Raw genomic sequence first — 24,692 nt, forward strand, 5'->3', positions numbered from 1 at the left:
ATTTTCAAGTTGTAAAATACTTTTCTCTTGCTGACCAAGAGGTTGCCTGTACAGTATATAACATTTTATGTAATTGTTCCTTTGATGATATTTTTCAAAGGTTATTAAGTTTCCACTATGCACCAGAGGATATGCTGACAAGAGCGGTTCTTCCTGCTGTATTATTTATGAGTTTCCTGTAGAGGGTTTAACTTGTATGTCTTTTTTTCCTTGCAAGTAAATTGTAACCTCTTCTGTGAATTGTTATGCAAACAATTCATGACAAAAATGATCAAAAGTACTCTGTCTTGTACATTATTGCATAAAATTAAACAAATACAGTGGCCATAATAAAGTGTGCAAGATACATACAACCCAGATTCAAAGTACCCGTTGGTGAGAGATCAGAAGTTTGGATTGGCCTGTCGTGGTTCAATGCCAGTTAAAGTGCTATAGTTCGAAGCACAGGGTGGCAACATTTCAGCACAACTTGATATCTCATGGATACACAGGGCCAGAAAGTGCTCACATATTTAATTTTGTGTAAATCTAGGCTAACTATACAGAAGTGTACGCTGCTACTTAAAGTTTATAACTGGATGCTGATTCTATTGAACATTATGACAGAACACTAGATCAGTGTCAAACATGGCCTGCAGAGCCCTTGTATCTGTCCCACCGGGCTACCAGCTGGCCACCAGAAGTTGGGGCCATAACAAGTTGGGTGTTCCCCATACCACACAAGTCATGGCCCTAAGGCCCTGATGGACTTGGCAATTTGGTGGCAGGAGGATGGTTTGGTGGCAGGAGGGTGGGCTAGGGTTGACGCAGCCTCTGTTGCCCTACCTCCACTTTGCCCTTCACCACCACTGCAGCCCCAGCTTCTCAACTGCCAGCCTAGCTGTTGCTGCCACCAAGTGCCCTGTGCCAGGCCTGGAGCTGGAGTTGTTGACACCATGTGCTCCGTTTCCAGAGCCAGAGCTGCTTCTCTGACACGAAATGCATGTCTGCAGTAGCAACTCCAGCTCCTGTATGGTGCATGCTGTGAGAGCTGAGACTGCCATTATTGCTGTGTCTACAAAGTGGGAACATGAGCTGCCACTGTTGCCAGAGCGATCCTGTGCCCTGGGCTGGATTCAGCCCTCAAGGAGCTCCATGGTCAGATATAGCCCAGGTCAGGAAGTGAGTTTAACACCCCTGCTCTAGACCAAGGTGGTGTTGTGCAACTGCTGCCTTATCTCTTGCCCAAACTACTAAACTGTTGGTTATTCTGAGATGCTTGGATCTTTTTATATTTCACCCTGTAAGAATGAAAACCAGACTCGCTGAGTCTTTATGAAAACACAAACATATTATGGACCCTCTTAATTTTTGATGACATGGATTGGTTTTACAGCCAGAACCATTTGTCATTTTCAAAGTAAATATTAAGTTGTTTGTTTTTTTTTAAATAAAGCCCTTTCTATGCTTGCTGCTGTAACAATTGGATTTTTACTATTTAAAACAAACTCTGTCAGGTTTCTTCCTATTTTTAAAGTCTGAAGCAAACAAGTAAGTTAGTTCAAAGTACTGTAATTTAGGAGGTTTACATGTTTATGTTTAATATAAAAAATATTGTACTTTTAAAAACTCTGGACTTGAGTTAAGTGATGGGTGAACCTAAAAATTGTCACAGTCAAAGTAATGTTTCTGACAGCCAACCAAACTTATCTCAAAAATCTCATCTGGAAATTGGAATCAGTGTGATCATGACAATATCCATGCTTTGCATCAAAGGGCTGAAGTTAAATAAAAAATTTACTGAATCTCTGATATTTTCAGTAAAGAAGAAACTTTTACTTCTATCTGCATTGCTCCTGTAACAGTGTTTCTAACAAAAATATTATTATTTTTTATAATAGAATTAGACCACAGCTAGCCAAAGAGAAGATTGAAGGATGCCATATTTGCACATCTATCACACCTGGCGAGCCTCAAGTGTTCCTGGGAAAAGACAAGGCCTTCACTTTCGATTATGTGTTTGACATCGAGTCACGGCAACAGGAGATCTATGTACAATGTATTGAACAACTGATCGATGGTTGCTTTGAAGGATATAATGCCACTGTTTTTGCTTATGGCCAAGTAAGCATTGTAATTCAATGTGAAATATTTGCAAGCAATGGCTAATAACTGCATTTTTATTAAAGATTCAGAATTTATTAATTTATTTGTTTTTTAAAAATACTCTTTGAGAAGTTTGTATAGTGCTTTGCCTATAGATGCCACTCAAAGTAGTGTAAACAAATATATAATGTTTTGTTTTGCTTTATAAAATGCAAGAATCCAGTGCTGCTTATGTAACTTTAAAATACATTGAAATACAGAAGTACAATTTAATATAATTAACCACCAGTAAATCAGGTGACAGAAGAACTCAGATCCTTTGAGAAATTCAGCTTCCTTGTAATATGCTTGACATTTTCAGATGCCTAGGGAAGATGATGGGTTTTGACATACGTCCTGAATGTTATTAGATTAAGAATTGATGAATGGGTTCCAAAATCAAGGAGATCTGGCAGAAAGAAGTATGTTAGCAACCCTCTTTCTTTGTTGATTTGAAAGGGGAGCAAAGGTGGTTAACTTGGGAGAATTGGATTCAAACTTGTTATGTTGCCTTAGGTAAATGACTCGGTACTTTTGTAGATCTGTCCGTTAGGCACTGAAAGATCAGTTAGATGGAAAGGAGTAGTAATTGTCAACAAGGCTTCTGCACAGTATTTATATTGTTGGGTGTGCAAACACCTACAGGTGATTCTTAAAATAAACTGAGAGATTTCAAATAGAAGCTTGGAGTATCAAAAACATTCTGACTTGCGGTCTTTTGAGATTTTACAACAGAAGACTTGCTCTATTATTTTTCTGCAAACAAGAAAATTGGTAAAAGCTAAGAGTTAGCATTTTTCAGGAGGTGCCTTGAGTCTAAAAAGATTGAGAACCACTGCAATATAGACCCCTAAACCTATATGTAGGTGGCACCCTCTCTCCCCACTACATAACTACTTAGGTAGATGTGAGTCCAGAGGTGCTAAGTTATGGCTAGCTAAGTTTACTCAAAGTCTTTGTACGTGCCACAAAATTGGCCTTTAAAGCGGTTTAAATGCCCTTTTGCACTGCTTTAATGATGTTGCTGTTTATATGCTTGGCGGTGTATTCTGCTTTAAATGACTTTGGTATGTAGTAAGATAAAACACTTCTGAGGTTTTTTAGTTTGCTACCTAACGAGGTGCAACAGAGTATGGAGTGCTGGAAGCTGATGTGCTTGGGGCTTGATGGGCCCCATGCTGCTTAGGAGGTGTGGGACCTGGCAGCAGCCCATGAAGGCAGATTCCACTGAAGGAAAAAAAAAGCAGTGATCCTGATCTTTCTTTTCTCCCCAGAGCCTGCCTGCTTGAGTTATGCGGGGGCCCAGTGCTTCTATCTGCAGCTGTGGGGGGGCTGATGGCTGTGGCACTCCCTGGGTCTGCCTGGGCAGCGCAGGGTCTGCCTGGCCTGCTGGCAGCTTGCCCCGCCCTGCTGCAAAAGAGGCAGGTAAGGATCAGGCCCCCACCCTTGTGTACACGCCACGGGGGTTTAGTTCGGTTTTATTCTCCCTAAACTGAAGCAGTGTTTCTAAAAATCCCCCGTTTCAGTTCAGGGGGACCCAAACCAAATTAAACCCCCATGGTGTGTACAAGTGACTTTAGGCACCAAAAAGTTATGCCAGTCAACTACATAGATGCTGATGTGCTCAGCTTATTTCATCATTAAGTCCATTTAGGATTTACAAACTAGGCACATCTGTTTGTAAGTCCTGAGGGACCTAATAGCCATGCTAATACCTTTATTTTCTCTGGGGACTCTGGTCCTTGTCAACAGCATAAAATAATTTTATAGGGAGAGCAATGCAGAAATATAAACTGCTTCTATTGTGTTGTAAATGATAGAATTTACATAGCTTCTTCTTTATCTCCATTCATTTTAGAAATGTTTTTGTTTGTGGATGATATGGCAATGTAAAGCCAAGAATTGTATAAGTTGTGACTTAGTAGTAGTACCTATCTTTCCTATAATACTAGTGTTCAACTGGAACAGTCTTGCATCTCTTGACACAACCTAAATATAGGTATATCTTGGTGCCCTTAATACAATTCATTACTACTTTTTAATTCAGACAGGTGCTGGCAAAACATATACCATGGGAACGGGATTTGATGTCAACATAACAGAAGAGGAACAGGGCATTATATCTCGTGCTGTTACGCATCTTTTTAGATGTATTGAAGAAAAAAAGCAAGCTGCTATTAAACAAGGACTTCCTCCTCCTGAATTTAAAGTGAATGCTCAGTTCTTAGAGGTAAGCTTTGTCGATATAACTATTTTTGGGAAGCTAGTAAAACATTTTGCTGCCCCAGTTACTGCTTATGCAGCTTTTCCCTCATCTGGTGAAGACAGCTTATGCTTCTCAATTAAGTAATCTGTAAGGTGCCACTCTGCCCTGCCTTCTACCTAAGATATTTTAAATTAACTGTGCTGCACAACTTCTCTGTAGGATTACATTAAGGGAATTTTTAGTGCTTGCCTGTTAAAAGAAACTTTTATCATCCAATTCATTTTTTTTATGCTCCAATTCATTTTTTTCCAGTCGGTGCATTTTAAAAAAATGTCTCTTTACATTTACATTTTGAAGTACATTTTGAAGTATCTATATTATTAATTTACATATTTTATAGTTGTTATATTCCAGTCCATCATGTGCATATGAGCACAGGAACAAACATTAATCACCTTCTAGGTTTTTATTTTGGAATAAACCATAATCTATGAAATTAAATTATATTTCCTTCCACTTATGAACAGTAATACAGAATTTGCCTTTTTATCTGAATCTACCGTGAAAACCTGTGATATTCCAATCATGTTAATAGGCAGCATATTGCTGCAGCATGTTAGAGATTATAACATCATTATTTGTACGTGTGACTAAAGATTAGCAAAACTAACTTTGCTGTTAAACTAACATGCTTTTGTCACCATTGACCTCGGCAGGGGTTTTTAAAGCTCTGGCTAATGTTTGCCTAGAAAAATCATTATGCATGGGAAATGAATAGTACAAAGTCTAAACTAATTATTTACCACTTGATTTGGATGTGGTTTTCCAACTGCTCTGAGAGTTGCAATTGTTCTATTTTAGGAATTGCAATAGGAACAGTAACACAATTGTTTGTAAAGAATATCTGCTGAACTTCTAAAATTGTATTACCCATAGTATTCCAAATGTGGTTGCAACTGTTTTTTAATCCCAAAATAAAGGGTTAAGAGTTAAAAGTAAAAAATTATAGACATAATTCGTTTTTTAAGATACTGTATGCTATATTAAGACCATGATGATACTGAGAAATATATATTAATTCAGAAGTGTACTTGCTAAAACAAGGGTTGGCAACCCCTGGCATGCATGCCAGATCATGGCATGTAAGTCCATTTTGTTTGGCACGTTACGTCCAGCCCAGGCTCTGGGCAGCTGTCACTGGCCACGGAGTCCAGGCTGCTCACAGCAGGCAGCGGGGAAGCTGCAAGCCCTGCTGCGAGCAGCTTGGGCTCTGTGGCAGGTAGCAGTTGCCCAGAGCCTGGGCCAGATGTGGCAGACAGCCATGACCCTACACTGGGATCCAGAGCCTTGGCCTGGCTTGTTGCCATGCCATGTCTTGGGGACCACTGTGGGGAAGGGGCTGGAGCTGTGCTCCACTGCCAGTGGCTGCATGCCCACAAAGCCTAACATCCCTGGGGGAGGAGCAGAGGGAAAGGGAGGCATGTCCCTGTCCCACTGGGTCTGGCTCTGAAGGGCAGTGTGAGCTGCATGAGTGCAGCAGCCCTGCACAGGAGGGCTCTAGCTGGGCAGCTTTAGGGCCTGCCACGCCAGTCTGCATCTCATCTCCCTGGAGAGCTCATCCACATGGTGGCTAAGGCAGCTGTCCGCCGGGCCTGAGCCATGGCCCTAGGAATGAGGTGGAGCAGCCCTCTTCCAGCTGCGGGGCCTGGAGAAGGTGGTGGCGGGCAGGGACAGTGCCATGGAGGTAGCTGCCATACTGCCGTGGGTGGTCCCAGAGGGTGCTTTTCCTGGGCCTGAGTGCCAGCAGGCTGGGCCAAGCCATGTTGCCAGCTCCAGCCCTCATCCCTGCTCTTGCTGCCCTGAGCAGGGAGCTGGACCACTGCCTTGGCATAGCACAGGCCTTGGCCGCAGCTCTTGTTCCTGTCATGCCCCGGGGGGGTCCTGGCAGGATCTGTGCTGTTCCTGCACATGCAGCTAGTGTCCAGCCTGCTGCGGGGAAGGGGCTGCTCCCCTCAATGCCCCACTCCTTGGCCCTTTCCCTGCTGTTTCCAGAGGTGTGCCTGCAGCCGCTGGCAACAGTGAGTGCGGCTGAGGCTCTGGAGCTTGGTGCAGCTACTTGCAGGCTTACGGCAGCCTGCTGTGAGCAGCCCAGGCTCCGTGGTGTTAGGCTCCTCACGGTTTCCCCACTGTTTGCACCTGGCGCACCGACATCTTCAAACTTCAGGTTGCTGGGTTTTTTGACACTCGACTCAAAATGTTGCTGACCTCTGGACTACATCTTAATAGATTTATTAGTATAACTTTTAAGGAATACTGCTTCCAAAAAGCATTTTGTTGTTGGGGGGGAGAAAAGGAAAAGTTATTCCTAGTTTCTCACTTCTGTTTGTTTTGCTGCCCTGTTTCTTCTGTGTTCTGCTTGCACGAGATTTCTTCTCGACTAACTTTTCTAAATGACAGGCCAAAGTGGCTGTCATCATTTCTTGATGTCGTTTGGTTTTACTGATATAAGAACATATATGTAGACAGTGCTTTACCAAGCCAACAATGTAAGCCTTGTCCTCCCCCACAAGAATTGTGAAAGGGCCTAAAAAAACCCCAACCCCTTCCCCCCTCCCCCCCCAAAAAAAAGAAGAAAAAGAAAAAAAAGAAATCAAAACAAAACACCTGGACTGTTCCTATTGCATCTTGATAGTGGATTTGTAGAGGGACATAGCTGGGGGCTGCTTTCTCTTTCCCCTCTTAGTATTCCCTTCCAGCTTTTTTCATTGAATTGATTTTTGGTGAACAGTGTATGTATGGCATGCTTACCTATGCCTGGAATAAAGATTAACCAATAATGCTTCTAGATTTCCCTTTTAGAAGTATGACATTTCTTACAGTTACTAAAGAAGATTCTAAAAATCACTAAGATAATATCTAAAGACGGGGAATTTAAATCAAACTCCTTGTAGATTTCCTACATCAAAAATAAAATAAAATGCCATGTCCTAAAAAATATAAAAGAAAATCATTTTTATCCGTACTTTAACAGACTGTATCTGCATACTTAGCAAGGTGATGCTCTTGATGAAAACTGAATACATACCTCTAGTTAGCAAATATGATTTCCTCTTTCTACATGGAAAGAACCAGATGTATCATGTTCCAAGCTCTTAACTCTTTTTGTTCTTGAGAATCATTTCAAAACGCAAGAGAAATTCTACCATTTTATATGCCTTGTATTTAGGTGTTCTATGCTCCTTTTAAAATAGTTACCTACTGTCTTGATTTCTCCCTTGCAACCAAGTAGCTTGATGAGTTAGTGCTGTTTTCACTCTGGGTTCAATGCCGCTAGTGTATACTGATGTACTTAGCTGAATTTAATGGGGCCATGCCAGTTTGTCAGCAGGGACAATAGTCCTGTAATTTCAAAATGGAGGCTAAGAAGGAGGGAGAAGAAGAAAAGGTACTTCATTCTGCTGCCATGTGGCTCTCAGAAAATATCTGACTAGCCCTTCATGTGAGAGAGCCACCTTTCCTCCCTTTATGCCATAAACAACCAATAGTTTAACTTACTCATCTTCTCCAGATTCCAGGAAGTTACAGTCTACCTCCTCCCACATATTTTGAGTAGTGTTACAACTAAGGATATGTCTGTAGGACAGTCACTGCAACTTGTGTAGTTAGCTTTAAACTAGCAAGATTCAGTCCAGTCAGCAACGTAGCCATTGCAGCATAGAGTTGCGTGTGGGGTCATAGTTATGCAAATTCATATATACATTTTGCCACATGTACTGAGCTTCCTGCTGTTGTGGCAATGCTACTGGCAGTATGCACATTTAAAGCTGAGTTGTTTCTTATGACACCTGGAGTGATTCCAATCTAGTCATAACCTTAGACAAAGACTTGGTACACCAAAACAGGCATTGTTCTCATCGAAACCAGGAGTTGATCATTGTAGAAACTGTTATACCATGTCCAAAAGTTATTTGGAACCCGCACAGACTTGAGAAGGAACTACAAATGCCATTGCCTTCAGGAGACCCAGAAGCATAGCTTCTGGCTTCTTCCTTGCAGGATAAGAAAGAGGGCCAGATAGAGTGTAGGAACTGACATACTGCTGACAACTCTGCCCCTACTTCCTCTCACGCCTGTGAATGTTCAATATTAGTATCGTCTTACATTCATAACTTGAGGATCACTCCCCATTCACCCCACAAACAGTTTTGCTTTCTAAAGCCCAGTGTGAACCTGGCCATTGGCACATTCAACGTATGAATAAAAATAAAATGTTACTTCTGCCTTATTTCCCTTGCAAAAGCCACCAAAGAGTGTTTTCCATCCACACTGTTCTTTGTGGTAAGTTGCAGCTGGGTGCTGAAAACTTACAAAATTAAAATCCCTTTTTTATTAGGCAAATCCATACTTAGGTACCTATGTTTGAAGATTTTGGCCAAACCAGGTTTTAGTTCTCTCAAGGTCCCAGACTAGATTTTCTTTAGCCTTTCTTAATTATGTGATTTTTTTCTGAGACTGTAATTCTTTGTCAATGTACTTAAATTTTTGTTAATGGTTACAAATTTGCCTGACCACTTTAAGCAAGTCAGTCAACCTTCCCATTTCAAAATTAAGGTAACAGTAGACAATGACTTTATGTGAACATTTTGCAGGTAAATATAGATGTGGAGATGAGTGCACTCTCCAAGAATTACATAGTGTTTGGCAGCCTGAAAAACATGTGAGGGTAGGAGCTAATAGGAATTTAACATCTAGCTGGACTAGAGTATTGTTTATAAGTATCATGTTGGTAGCACAGTATTTTATATGTAGTTGGTTGGTATTGTGATGTATACAATTCGTGTGGTGGTGGTGATTTTACTTATTTTACATTAATTTAATGTCAGGGCTAGGTGGATGAAGCTGATGCAGGTCAGCTGAAAGGAAAATCCAAACAAACGTCTTTGAGAAAAGGGATAACACTACATGGAATTGTGTGTCGAGCAGCTGAATTGTAGGGATTGAAGAAATCGGTAGAAAAGAATGGACCAAACAATGAATTGGTAGAAACAAAAACAATCATACAGAGCTGAAAACTGCATAAGCAGTCTGTCATTTATGTTCAGTGGTGTCTGTTACTGAGTTTACTTTTGTAGTTCTGCTGGCTTTGAGCATATCGTCTGGGCTAGTTGCACCCAGGAACCCACTTTCAGCTTTCTACATGGCTCAAACTACCATGCTCGGGTTTTTTTTTTTTCTTTTTTCAAACAGTGTAATAAAGTCTTGCAGATAATTAACTTAGTGTCGTTCTGTGTTAACTTGCTGGATTCATAATGCTGACTTTTACACAGAAGCTCTTATAGTTAAAACTGGATTATGATAGATTCTAAAATATCACCTGTATGTAAAATGTATATGGTTTTAGTTTTGAGAGGACTGAAGTAATGTTTGCTGCCTTTTTCTTTGCTAGCTTTACAATGAAGAAATACTTGATCTGTTTGATACAACACGTGATATTGATGCAAAAAATAAAAAATCAAATATCAAAATACATGAAGATTCAACTGGAGGAATTTATACAGTAGGAGTTACAACACGAACTGTGAATGGAGAATCCGAGGTGATTGAAATTTAATGTACAGCCTAAATATGCCCAGTATAAAAACATGGGTTATCTCTACGTTGATGGGAAAAGTTATTAAATTTTTCCTTAGGTTTTTAATTCTCTGATTTTCATTTTTGTAGTCCCTATTCAGGAGTTCTGAAACCATGGCTACAGGGGGTTGGGGGAAAGGCTGGATAACACTTGCTAACTTCTGAAGCACGCAGGCTGCTAACAGAGTTGGAAAGCCCTGCCACCCCCCACCCCAAAACGTGCTTTACTAGAAGAGGGAACATATTAATTCGACTTGGTTCTGCAATGTCTGTAAAGATTGTGCGCTTCAATGGGGCTTTTTGGTGTTTTTATCTAATAGCTGATTCAATCAATTAGATAAAAGTGCTAAAAAAGCCCCACTGAAGTGCCTGATGTATACAGATGTTGGCCGAGCCAGGTCAAACTAACATGATGCCTCTTCTGGGCATGCACAGGGCTTGTGCCAAGTTTAAGTGCCATTTGTTTGTTTTATGTCTGTAAGCATCCATAATGATTAAAAATTTAGATCCTCCTTTCCATTTGTGATGTAACCATTTGCAGGCTAGCAGTTAAATGGTATGGTTAAATGGTACACTTAAAACTAGAGCTGAAAACCTATTGTTCCAGGCACTGCATCTTTATGTTTTAATCCAGAAAGACTAGTTCTATGTTTGTTACAGCTTTGTAACACCAGTGTAGTGATGAATGAAGATAATGTGTCAGTTTATGCATAGAGTAGTTCTCTTAGGCTATGCATGCTATCTGCCCCATGTTAGAAAAACATTTTTAAAAATGCCTTCTGCAAATGCGGAGTATGCTAAATGCAATGGCATTAAAATGCTATTGTTAGTTTTGTCTTCATGCTAATGTGAGAAACTGAGCTGTAAGTGGGGCTTTCACAGTGTCTGAAGTTGATGGAGGACTATCTTATTAGTAAGGGATGTATTAAAAAGTTTGGAATAGCATACTAAGACATGGTGAAATATTGTAACTCTTTAGTTTGCCTTTACAGTAGGAGTTACAACATGAACTGTAAATGAAGTTGCTATTTCAAGGCACTAGAAATAATTGTTGAACAAGGAGAATTTATGTGTACCTTTTAAAATATAAACAGTTTAGATTCAGCACTTTTGTGTTTAAAAACATACCAGCAATATAGTCCTTTTTGTCTTTCTTTCTAGATGATGCAGTGTTTGAAGTTGGGTGCTTTATCTCGAACAACTGCCAGTACTCAGATGAATGTTCAGAGTTCACGGTCACATGCGATCTTCACTATCCATTTGTGTCAAACCAGAGTTTGTCCTGCATTTAACACTGTATGTTTTTTGCATTTATAGTACTTTAGTAACAGTTGTTTCAAAGTATGAATATTGATTTAAAACTTCTTTGAACTATATTGTGTAAAAATATCATATTATGTACAAAACCATTTGCTGGGTATTTTAAAAAAGAAAATGATCTAAACTGCATATGCAATCAACCTAGAACCCTGAAGCAATGTAAATGTTATGTTAACTGGCCACTAATGGTGAACAAAAACCTACTCTACCCAGCATGCTTTCAATACTTTGCTGTAATAAGTAACACTTTGTTAGAAAATTAGAACAACATATTTTGCATTTAATTGGCAAATAGTTTTAACCTTATTTGTATTTCACAGACACAGGTGCATAGGTAGGGTTGAGTGTTCTTGATTACAAATTAGAAAGAGGGCAGAAGTGAAAAAGAGCAGAAGGCAGCAAATGGCTTATCTTAAGAATTACTACTTTAGATTTTGAAGCTAGCCTCTTTCCTATAGCTAGCTCCTCTCCCTCAGCAGAGTTTTTGCAGGCTTTTTAAGGACTCAAGCACTCATGGGGCAGTCATTTGATACTTTGCATACTATTACCCTGTTCTTTAAGGAGGCTGTGCCCCAAAACAAGGCTAGTTGGCTTGATTCCTCTGACTCTTAGAGTGCCAGACAGCTTTGTTATGTATCTTCTTGTTCCTGGTGGACTTTAGCAAGATGTTTTGAGGATCTGGAATATGACATGACTGGGTCGTGAAACTCAAACTGCAGCTGGCTAGACTACTCTCTGATGCCCTACGTAATGGGGCCCAGAATTTGATGAGGCCTCTGAACATTCCTGGAATACAAATCCTCGGTTAGTGGCTGGGAAAGCCACTGCTCAAGTTTCTGGCTTTGCTGTTTTCTATGGGCAGCAGCTTAGAGATGCAGAGACATCCGTTACTAAGGTAACAGATTCTCTCCTTGGTTGGCAGCATCTGCTGTGTGCTGCCTGCCTGCTTCTCGCTCTATGAAGTTGGGAGACTACAGCCGTAGCCTCTGCTGCAGAAGAAGGGCAGGCAGCCAGGGTTGTGGTGCTTTGGGATTCTCCTGAATTTGTGTCCCAGTTCTCTACAGACTTTCTAAAACTGAAGATACAGAAGCTGTTTTAGGAAGGAGATGTGTTCTGAAACAGATTAAAAAAAAGAAATCATAAAGTGCTTTACTAGTGAAAGAATTTGGGGTCTATAAACACATGCCCTATTTGGAAAACAGATGAAAACCAGTGGCTAACTGATTAATGGGTTTCAAAGATTACCACCCCAAGTTATCTCTATGTAAAATGAGCCCTGAACAGTTGAATGAAAGTTTCTAGTACTCTAACCAGTCTGCAGAGTGTACTTGTACAAAGTTCCTATCTTCTAACCAGTGTGTATATTAATGTAAACTCTCATGGAGATACTAATTGTTCTGCTTGTTGACAGTCTTACCAGAGAGGCCAAGGAGTGAATAATTAAACACAGATAAGGAACTACTTCTCAACCCTGACTTTAGACTAACATGGCTAACCACCTCTCTACCAAGAGGTGTTTCTTTAACAGGGCTGAAGCATGTGAGTCAAGGTACCATGATATGTCCTGGGTCCCACACACCCCTAAGAACATGGTTTTACTGTAGCCTGTGCTGTAAGTCATATGAATTTTGGGATGTGTTGACTCTTATTTCTGTGTCCGGTATAAAGTATGCCAATTTAAAAAAAAAATGGCATGTCAGCCTGTGCAGGGAGGTGGGGGTGGCGGCGAGTGGTCTGACTGCAGAGCTGGCAATGCACAGTGGCCACGGCAGGGCCTGTATGGCACTGTCTGCAGAGCCCCCCAAAGTGTGGGGCCCGGGGCAGCCACCCCACTCACCCACCCCTAGGGATAGCCCTGTTGATGGTAATGAAAAGGGAATCATTCTGTTATACATTGGGATATGTGGATTTAGAGAGCTGCTGGCCAGCTGGAGTCCTCCTGTGGTATAAATCACTAAAAGCAAGGTACTTGGCTGACTTAATGCACTTGATGTGCTAGCACTTCAGCTTTGATGCCATTGAAATTCTTTGACAGACTCTGTGGATTGTGGGAGAGCAGCAAATGTGATATACTTTGATTTCTCAAAGCTTCTGACAGTCTCTCATGACATTCTCTTTACAAGCTAAGGAACTGCAGAGTACACAAAAGTACTGTAAGATAGATACGTAACTAGTTGGATCATCTTAATGAGTAGTCATCAGTGACTCAATGTCTAGTTGGGAGGAGGTATCAAGGGGTTTCTCGGGTCTGTCTTGGGTCTGATCTTGTTTAATATCTTTGTTTAATGATTTGAATGATGGGATTGAGCACATATTTTGGAGGTTGGTGGATGACACCAAGTAAATTGGAGTTGCAGATATTTTGGAGAGTGGGGCTAGAATCCAGACTGACTTTGATAGACTGGAGAAATAATCTGAAGTGAATCAGATAAGATTCAGCAAGGACAAGTGTGAAGTCCTGTACTTAAGACAGATTCATTGCTTGCATAAATACAGACTGGGAAATGACTGGCTAGGCTGCAGTACTGCAAAGAAAGACCTAGGAGTTACAGTAGACCACAAGCTGAATATGAGCCACTAGTGTGTTCTTGGGTGGGGGGAGGGGAGGCAACAAGTATACTGGATACTGGGTTGTATTAACAGGATTGTCATTGCAAATAAAGGGAAGTGATTCTTCTGCTCTGTTCAGCCCTGGTGAGGCCTCATCTGGAATACTGTGTCCAGTTTTGGGCCCCTCACTTTAAGAAGGATGTGAACAGTTTGGAAATAGTTCAGCGCAGAGCAAAAAAATGATTCAGTAAAAATGATTGGAGACTGGGAAGCAAGACTTGGAAGGAATGGCAAAAGAGAAGATGGGGGTGGGGGGAAGGGGGAGAGGGAGGGGGACAGACAGACCTGGTAACAGTTTTCAAATACCTGAAGAGTGATTATTGAGGGAATGGAGATGGGCTTTTCTCTGTGGCTGTAGGGGAAAGGACCAGGAGCAATGGTCTCAAGCTGCAGCAGGGAAATTTAGGCTGAAGATAGGAGGAACTTTATAACTATGAAGGTATTCAAGCATTGGAACAGGTTGCTAAGAGAAGGCATGGAACGATACAGTAATAGTGACAGTAGGAAAGAGAGGGGGCAGGAAAGAAAACAAGCACTTTCCACAGTTAACACGTAGGATGATACATCTGTCATATGTGATGTTGAGAAATGGAAAAAGGAATGTAAAATAGGTGTGGCTTTAGCCAGCTTTCAAAGTGGTGATTTGGGAGGCCTCTGAAGTAGGTTTGGTTATTACTTCAGTAATTATGGCACCCTTGGGAAGTGGTACAACTCATTAAAGGATAGGAGTTTTAATTAGATGATCCTGGAACAGATGTTTGTTTATATTCAAACTTTGTTGTCCAGCTGTCTTGCCTTTTTTGCATTTATTTTCTCTATAAAGAAGGAACTGGAGCTATTAATATAGAGTATTACATGCTTGGAATTTTATTCTGAAAATAATTTATATTGATATTTGCCTCAAATGGTCTCTTTTATTCATGTGTACTCCTGAAATAGAAGAGAACTGAAGAGATCCTGATCTTGTTAGAGAAACCAACTTAAGAATATGTGAAATAATTGTTGAGCCTTGTTAATATGTGCAGTAAGTGTATTCTCTCTTCAATACAGGAAAGCGAGACAGATAACAGGATAATATCTGAATCTTCTCAAATGAATGAGTTTGAAACCCTTACTGCCAAGTTCCATTTTGTTGATCTGGCGGGATCGGAAAGGTTAAAGCGTACAGGAGCTACTGGAGAGAGGGCAAAAGAAGGCATTTCCATCAACTGTGGGCTAGTAAGATTAAAGACTTGTTTCACTAAGCTGCCAGTAATCTCTTTTCTTGGTCTTTGGCTCTCTTGTGTTGAGAAATCCCTGAAGCAGACATTCTTAATGACGCACAGAACCAGTGATTTTGGTATGAGAGCTAACAAATGACAATTTATATCAATTCTAACTAGGTTCTCATGGATTCTAAAGCAATTCCTAAGCTACTATACTCTATACGTGGCAAATTATACTACCTGCAAATCTTTCTGAAAGTGATTATATTATAACTAGCATATGGTAGGAAATATTTTATACAGAATATTGCTTCTACTGGGTTTTTTTTAGCTGTGGTAATAGCTTACTGTATTTATACTAATATATTAAATTTAAAATCTGCTTTAATGAAATGTATATAAAATTTGAAAACACCAAGTAGTTCTGGTTGATTCAGAATGATCCTATGAAAATCCAAGTTTTTTTTAAAGGGACACAGTTAACTTGAAATCAGGTGAACTTTAATAAGATAAAAGTAGCTACAGGTTCTACTTTTGTTCTGCCAATTTTGGTGATTTTACTGTTGTGTGTTACTATTTTTAATTTTTTTTCTCTTTCCTGTTGTGTGAACCCACACAGATGGGAAACTGATAGACTATGCAAAGGAAATGTGGATATATAAAACACTGAACAAAAACATGGAACATCTTTAATTTCTGTGCCATAGCAATGACAAGTAGAATTTAAAACAATTGTAACTAAAACAGTACAGCTATGTGATTTTCAAAAGTTGTGATGTTACTTTTAAAATACTTTCCTTGCAGTACTTGAAAATTGCTGGCATCACTTTACAACTATATTTTCAAGAAAAAGTACAGAGTACAACTATATCCTCCTTACAGTTTTTGTTATTTTTATGTCTGCATGTTTTCTTTATTTAACCATGGCCCTGCCCTACACAGAAAGGTGTTAGGGTTACCAGTGTGTCATGAAGTTGTTATGTGTGAAGGCCAACAGCCTTCTTTTTGTTTTGAGCTTATTGGCTTTATTGGGTTCTGCATGAGGGGTCTGTCGCTGATTCTGTTTGCAGGACTGCTGCTGAAATTAATTCATTTTGCAGAGGAAAAAATGCCTTTCAAATAGCCAAACTGCACACTCATCTCAGAATGAGAGCATACCTTGTCCCTTTGTTTTGTTTGGCTCATATTGCCAGTGATAAATATTCTGCAACTAGAGCTTAGTTAGTAATTCTGTTCACATTGTGAGATGCAGGAAAGAGTCAGCTCAGTTTCTTCTAGTTGTACTGATGGTGCAGGTCTAGCCCACATTTTTAGAAGGTTAAGCTTACATATTTGCTTTAGTTTGCACTATGGCTTAGGTTTGAGTAAAATATGCTGTTTTTATATAGTCAGCAATTCAGTGAATGCTTCATAGCTTTCATAGTAATGCACAGGTTACCAGTGACTTAAACTCTTTCAAATATCTATGAACCCTACTGAAATAACATCATATTTGAAAAATTATAATAGTTTTGTAAACTGTCAGTTCATGGTTCTCATGAATTTATTGCACACTGCCACCTGGTGGCCGGATTTCAAACAACAGATGTTGAGGAAAGATACCAGAGTTAAATGCAGAAATCTCAATAAAGTTGATATTCTGCTTCTTTATAATGTAGGACCTGATTCTGAGTTACCATATTTAAACTTGTGAATAATCCAGTGGAAGTCAATGTGAATACACTCATATGTAAGCTTTTTAGAATCTGGGCGTGTATAAATGTACAGGAGTACATAACAGCATGCCAACTAAAATATGGGTTAAACTTTAGACTGAACATTTTTGGCTATATTCAAACTTTTTATATATATTTTTGTATGTTTTTCACCAAACTACTGTATGTGGTTCAGCTAATAACCAATCTGTTTTTAAAAGGAGATTATTTTAAAAATTGAAGGTAACTGATCTGTTGTATAATTTTGTATGCTTACAGCTGGCACTTGGTAATGTTATAAGTGCATTGGGAGATAAAAGTAAGAAGGCAACTCATGTACCATATAGAGATTCAAAGCTTACTAGGCTGCTTCAAGATTCTCTTGGAGGAAACAGGTATGGAAAATGTCTTATGTGATATTTCATTGGGATTAACCAGGTTTGAAGGTTTTAGTAAATGATGATATGAGCATATTATAATTGATGCCTACAATTAATATTCAATATGTTGTTTTGGACGAGTCAGTCCTTACAAATAGAATTTTAAATAAAAGCATTCCTTTTCGTTAATAAAAATTATTTACTCGTTCTATCGGTGCATGAGACTTTGAAATGAAATATCCTGTGAACAAAAAGGAAAATGACTGCTTCACCTACCTTCTGAACACTAACTGCATAAATAATAAAAGTGACTGTACTTTTTTTTTGAGCAAAAGAATATATTAGTAAAATAAGACGATTTTAAACTTTTTTTGACACTGTCCCTTTCAGTGGCAATATAGATGAAATGTTTTGAAAACTTAATTTCCAATTAAGTTGAAAATTCTTTCCAGGAAAGGGATTTTTAATAAGGTAGTTCAAATGAATCATAGAATCAAAGAATCATAGAATCAATGAGTCGGGAGGGACCTAGACAGATCATTGAGTCAGACGCCCTGCCATGGGCAGGAATGAGCGCCTCTCTGGACCTGTTAGTGATGCCCCTGTTGATGCAGGACAGGGTGCGGTTGGCTCTGCCTATTGCTTCATCGCATTGGCGACTCATATTCATCCTGGAGTCAATCCTAACTCCAAGATCCCTCTCTGCCTCTGTGCTACCGAGAGGGTCAGCCCCTAACCTATAACCATAATCCTCTCCCCAGGTGCAGCGCCCTGTACTTGTCCTTGTTGAACCGCATCCTGTTCAGATCTGCCCACTTCTTCAACCTATGCAGGTCTGCCTGGATGGGGTCCCTGCCTGTGGGTGTATTCACTTTACCCCACAGCTTGGTGTCATCAGCGAACTTGAACAGGATGCTCCCCACACCCTCGTCCAGGTTGCTAATGAAAATGTTGAACAGCACCGGCCCAAGGACTGAGCCCTGGGGGACTCCGCTGCCCACACCCTCCCAGGTCGACATCGACCCAGCCACTACCACTCTGTGGGTGTGCCCCTGGAGCCAGTTTGCCACCCATGTGACTGTGCATTTGTCAATGCCACAGTCTCTCAGCTTGCCCACCAGAATTGGGTGGGACACTGTGTCGAAGGCCTTCTGGAAGTCCAAGAAGATGACATCGACTTTGTCCTTCCCATCTAAGCTCTTTGTTACCTGGTCATAGAAAGAGACCGGGTTAGTCAGGCAGGATCGGCCTTGCACGAACCCATGTTGGTTACCCCTCAACATCACTTCCCCTGCAGGGCTCTCACAAATGTGGCCCTTGATAATTTTTTCAAAGACCTTCCCCAGGATAGAAGTGAGGCTGACTGGGCTGTAGTTGCCAGGCTCTTCCTTCCTCCCCTTCTTGAAAATAGGGACCACATTGGCTCTTTTCCAGTCCTCAGGGACTTGGCCCGAGCACCAGGAGTCCTTGAACAGCTGTGCCAATGGCTCCGCAATGACACCAGCCAATTCCCTCAGCACCCGTGGATGAAGGTCATCCGGGCCCGCTGACTTGGATACATCTAAGCCCTCCAGGTAGTCCTTAACTAGGTCTGAACTAACAGTCGGGGGACTCGCATCCTTCCTGGGCCTCTCTACACTATCACCTGAGGGCACCCCATTGTCAGCAGACAGGAACACGGAGGCAAAGAACTTGTTGAAGAGTCCTGTCTTCTCTCGCGCATCCGTCACCAACTGCCCTGCCCTGTCCTGTAGGGGTCCAATGTTACCCCGAGACGACTTCTTGCTACCTATATACTTGAAGAAGGACTTTTGTTATCCTTAATCCCAGAAGCTCCAGTGCTGTTTTAGCCTCCCTTACCAAATCCCTACAAGCTCAGGTCAGGGAGGTATACTCCTCCTTTGTTCCTGTCCCCTGCTTCCACTGCCAGTACGCCTTTTTCTTTGCCCTCAGGCCAGTCTGGATATCCGTGCTCAGCCATGAAGGTTTCTTGGACCCTTTTCCTGCCTTCCTGCGCAATGGAATTGCGTCCTGCTGTGCCCCAAGGATAGCCTCCTTGAGGAAGGACCACCTTTCTTGGACCCCCATACTAGCTACCCCCTGGTCTCTGAGTGCCTCCCTGACTACTGCCCTGAGCACATCGAAGTCGGCTTTCCTAAAGTCAAGCATTTGTGCTGTGCTAGTTACCCTCCCCACTTTTCTCTGAATAGCAAACTGGATCATTTCATGATCACTGTCCCCTAGCCTCCCTTGTACTAGCACATCCCCCAGCAGGTCGCCCCCAAAGGCTAACACTAGATCCAGTATGGTGTTTCCCCTAGTGGGGATGAGTACCTCCTGCACGAGGTACAACTGCAAGTGTAGTTTCTTTGTTACAGATTTATTAATTAAAGCATGATTTAAACTTCTAATGACTTTTTGCTTCAAGCAGAGGTTTCACACATCTCATTTTAAGTGGCAGGTACTGATTAATGTTTAATGCATTTCAACATATCTCACAGGATGTGAGTTTGTTACTTCTGAATATAATAGTAAAGTATTATTTTGTAAAAGTGGTAGTAGTGTTTTTATAATATAAAACTAAGAGGGTTTCATATTATGACTGCCACTTTAATTGGTATGAGGCTAAAACTATGCAATCAGAATTGCCTCCCCATTGCATTTTTCATTATTCTCCTCTCCAGTTGATCTCTTTTCCTTTCTCTTCATCTTTGCCACTGACAGAGAAATGTTATGTTTGAAGAACGCATGCAATTCATTGTTACATAAGACGATTCATTGTTTCACTGGCCTGAGCAAAACATGGGGTTTGTCCGTGCAATTTGATAGTTCAGTAAGCAAATCAATGTTGTTATTGTTGGTATTAGTCATCACTGTAAACAACAAAGGAGTAGATGTTATGTCTAGACAAGTAAGCTTCATTAGTGTTTCAAGGGTGGTTTAAAGAATTCTTTTATTCCTGCTTATTTCTCAAGTCAGATCCTTACTTTCTAACCATAACCACAGTCAATAACTCTGGAGATGCCTATATGGTACAAACAATGGATTGACTTCAAGGAATAATAATATCTATACTCAATGCTTATATAGCTCCTTTCATCTTCAAAACATCAAAAACCTAACCAACTAAGTAAGTGATAATGAAAGAGAGCCTGATGAATTGTTAAAAACAGACAACTGTCACTCAAATGTCCATAATAATTTAAAATACATAAGGCCCCTCTCAGAGAGGTCACTGTTGGCTGACAGCTTTCTGTGGGCCTCCTGTAATGATACTTCATATCTACCACAATCCGTCAGCTAAGGAAGTAGTTCCCAACAACTGCATACATCAAAGTAGTCACCTATGGCTGCTTCCTTCTCTGGGCTGAAATCTAACTCTGCCCATTCTGATTAGGCATAATGCAGTCAGTCTCATGGGTCAAGGTTTCTGACTGTGCACTGTCCTTTCTCCCTAAACAAGTAGGTCTGCTGCTTGCATTGCTGTCACCCTTTGCCCTCATATGGCATGCATGGTTCAGAATGCCAACAAGGTTTTTGGTTATGGTATGCTAAATCACAGTCTAAGAAAAGAACATAGGCATTTATGGGATAACAGGAATTGTCTCTAGATAATATATTTTATAAACATGTTTATGCATATTTGGTACTATGCTTGAAATAAAAGAGGGCATGGTCTCCTTTGAACCAAGGAGCTTGCAGTCTACAGTGCCAGAAAACTGAGATGAAGGTAGCCATTTTTGATAAGCCACCAAGTCATACCTGAAGAAGAATGTCCTACATTCAAAAACTTGTCTAATTCTATCCCACCTGTGCAGTTGGTTCGATAAAAGATAATGCCGAAAGAGATCCTTGCCTCTCAAAATTTTTATGGCAGAGTAGTGTGCTTTAGCAAAGCAGAAGATACTAGAGGATTTCACAGAGGAACAGGTGAAGGGAGAAGGAAGAATGTGACTAACATTACCAACATGGGTCCCTAATTTGTGTGCCTCTGTTTGGTTGTTTGGTTGCTTTTTTGTTTTATTTTATTGCCATCCTGCCCACCCTCTCCCTGTTTCTCCCTATATACAACAGTCTGATAACTTTGGTTCCCACTTAAAAGTTCCTACCATCATGACAGATTAAGTTCCATAGCTGCATAGGTAAATACTGTTAACTAGAAATGTAAGAGTACCCCCCTCCCCCCAAAAAAGCAGGCAGAAAAATTAATGCAGGCTAGAATTTTCAAAGAGATCTAAAGGAACCATCTCTCCAATTCCATTTAAAATCAATGGGAGGCAAGTACTTAACTGATGTATATACCTTTCAGTAATAGGAAATGATGGGTGGAGTTGTGAACAATCAGTTTGTTCTCCAGGATGCTGATCAGAATTTTCAGCATATTTGAAAACTAGTCATTTATATTAGTCTATCTGTAACTCCCATATGATTTTCTTAGCAGACCGTTGGCAATACATAAATAGCCCTTAGCTATGTTGTTCCTTTTTGCTCAGTCACTTCCCATTCCCACTCTGGAAGCATTAACTGCACATGACTCTTAAGTGTGCATTCTGCTCAGAGTCTACCTGGGGAGCAGCTGTTGTTCTGATGCATTGCAGGAAAACAAAATTAGAAAATAGCTTTTACTTTTTGGTTAGAGCTTAAATTTGGCAGATACTACACAAATTATATTTAAGGGCAGTTTGTGTCAGCAGCTTGCTGTTAATGGAGGTACATGCAATACGATGCGATTTAAATTGAAAAACTCACTTTGATTACAAAAACATAAGGGAAGTATTTTGTTGATGGTTAACCAGTCTATCCCATGTTAATCAGTGCATATCTTAACTTTGCAGTTCACCTTTTAAAGTGGACAAGTCATGTGAAATTCATTTTGTCTTCAATGTTAATTAATTTTGATAGCAAGCTGTTACTTGTCTGCTTTGTTAGCTTTATATACTTTCCATATTTTAGTGTTCTATGCTGTAGGGTGTGTGACATAGACCTACCCCACGCAATTTTTTTTTTCAGTGTTAACTGTACATTATAGTTTCATAGTAGTTTCATAGTAGCTAGGGTCAGGAGGGACCTGAACAGATCATCTAGCCTGACCCCCTGCCACAGGCAGGAATGAATGCTGGGTTCACAAGACCCCAGACAGGTGATCATATAACCTGTTTTTGAATTTGCCTAAGGTATGGGCAAAGACCACTTCCCTGGGAAGTTGGTTCCAGATTCTGGCCACCCTAACTGTAAAATATTGCCTCCTGATCTCTAATCTAAACCTATTCTCCATCAGCTTATTACCATTGTTCCTCATCTGCTGGGGAGAAAAGGGCTCTTCCTATTTACTGATGATCTCCCTTGATGAGTTTGTAGGCAGCCACCATGTCCCCCCTCAGCCGCCTCTTGCTGAGGCTGAACAGGTTCAAGTCCCTCAGTCTCTCCTTATAGGGCCTGTTCTGTTGCCCTCTCACCTAATGGGTGGCCCTCTTCTGAACTCTCTCCAGGCTGGCCGCATACTTTTTAAAGTGCGGTGCCCAGAACTGGACACAGTACTCCAATTGCGGCCTGACCAATGTCGCATAGAGGGGGAGTGTCACCTCTTTGGACCGGCTTGTGATGCATCTTTGGATGCATGACAAGGTTATGGCTGGCCTTGCTGACTGTGGTCTGGCATTGACGGCTCATGTTCATCTTGGAGTCAGTAATGACTCCAAGATCCCATTCCGCCCCTGTGCTTTCAAGAGGGGAATTCCCCAGCCTGTATGTATGCTGTGGATTCCTTCTCCCAAGGTGCAGCACCCTGTATTTATCTTTACGTTGAACCCCATTCTATTCTCATCTGCCCACTCTTGTAGTCTGTCTAAATCTAGTTGCAGCCTCTCTCTCCCTTCAAATGTGTCCACCTTGCCCCATGTTAAAAATTTCATTTTTTGTTCACATTGTACTACATTCTAAAGACCTATGGAATGGTATCGTGAGTGTCATGTCAGTGTGTCCTACTCTCATTATGCAGAATCCTGTTTAAAAATTATTGCTCTAAGTGTTCTAAGGCAGCATTTAAATGTTATTCCTCCCCACCCTCCTGCCGTATTATGCATACTAAGAATGTAGAGCACTGATGCTATTATATTATATTATATTATATTATATTATATTATATTATATTATATTAGAGCAGTGGTTGGCAACCTGTGAATTGCAGGCCAGATCCAGTCTACAGAACTATTGGATCTGGTCCACAGACATGGAGCTTTGGAGGCATTTGGTAGTGGAAGGCGTTGGCTGCAGGTGGTCTGCCCAGGGTGCTACAAGGATAAACAGCAGTGGCAGCCAGGTTCTAGTGCCTACCTTCCTGCTTCTGACCCACAGTGGGTCATGTTGGCACACAGCTGGAAATGATTGACTTTCCCTGTATTAGAGGGGTAGTGGCACACTTACTTTCTTAACTTACATGTTTCAGATTTAGGAAGAAGTAAAAAGGCAATGTAATTAATGGTATTGTTTGAAAATATGATGGTAAAAGCAGAACAGAAGGCAGACTCATTTAAAAGGGATGAAGAATTATTGCGAAATCAACAAAAGTGTTTAAACATGTGCTTCTAAACATATGTGGCTCAAGTCAAGGAACAATTCCTAAATCCTAGTCCTGGCTCAATGCAAACGACCTGAGCAAGTTCTATCCCTTTTCTGCTGTAATTTTTCAACACATTCAATTGCTTACCTCACAGTGTTACAATGACGCATTTGATTGTAAGCTGAAGATTTAAAGATGAAACTAGCAATTTTTGAGAGGAGTACAGTATTCTTTTATTTTATATGTGGGCTCTTGGACCGTTTTTGATCCAATAGTTAGTATGCTAACATTAGAGTTACTTCAGAACAGTAGAAATAACTCATGACATCTGTACATTATTGGTGTAAGAGGGATTTTGAATTGTTTTAAAGTCAGTGTTCTTTTATAAATGCTTGTTTTATTTAAGCTATTTGAAACTATGCATTTATGACCGTTTTATGTAATATTGAAGATTTTTTGAGTTGTAAAGCTTGACCTATCCTTGCAACTTGCAGCCAGACAGTCATGATAGCATGTGTGAGCCCTTCAGATAGAGACTTCATGGAAACTCTGAACACACTGAAATATGCCAATCGGGCGCGAAACATAAAGAATAAAGTGATGGTTAATCAGGACAGGGCCAGTCAGCAAATTAATGCTCTGCGTAGTGAGATTGCACGGCTTCAGATGGAACTTATGGAGTATAAGACAGTAAGTACTTTTGTTCTGGTTTCCTTTATTTTAGGATCATCACTGAATTGTGTTTTTTCTATTGGTTATTCATAACATACATGGGTTGAATAATACCTTAAACTTGTATAGCATTTTTAATCCCAATTTTTGCCCATGGGTGTCCATGCACAGTTCCCCTTGAGTAGAATTTACATACATGTATGGGAAAGCAGAATTTAACCTTTTGAAATATACATAAGACCATTTACCATTAAAATGCAGCCACTCCTGGCACTGCAGTTTAGGACAGCA

General features: G+C 40.5%; 1 protein-coding gene across 9 annotated transcripts in view; it reads left to right on the forward strand.

Annotated features, from left to right (window-relative positions):
• KIF21A (kinesin family member 21A) overlaps positions 1-24,692 on the forward strand; it is a 139,768-nt gene that overhangs the window by 53,708 nt on the left and 61,368 nt on the right. For all 9 annotated transcript variants that reach the window (XM_090042056.1, XM_090042055.1, XM_090042058.1 and 6 more), the window contains 7 exons: positions 1,881-2,103; positions 4,172-4,354; positions 9,777-9,926; positions 11,123-11,257; positions 14,942-15,109; positions 17,070-17,185; positions 24,224-24,419. In XM_090042056.1, the coding sequence (XP_089898182.1) occupies positions 1,881-2,103; positions 4,172-4,354; positions 9,777-9,926; positions 11,123-11,257; positions 14,942-15,109; positions 17,070-17,185; positions 24,224-24,419 (1,171 nt within the window). The remainder of the gene's footprint in view (positions 1-1,880; positions 2,104-4,171; positions 4,355-9,776; positions 9,927-11,122; positions 11,258-14,941; positions 15,110-17,069; positions 17,186-24,223; positions 24,420-24,692) is intronic.

This window comes from Crocodylus siamensis, chromosome 4 (assembly GCF_052110815.1).
Source record: "Crocodylus siamensis isolate JL-2025a chromosome 4, ASM5211081v1, whole genome shotgun sequence".
NCBI lineage: Eukaryota > Metazoa > Chordata > Crocodylia > Crocodylidae > Crocodylus > Crocodylus siamensis.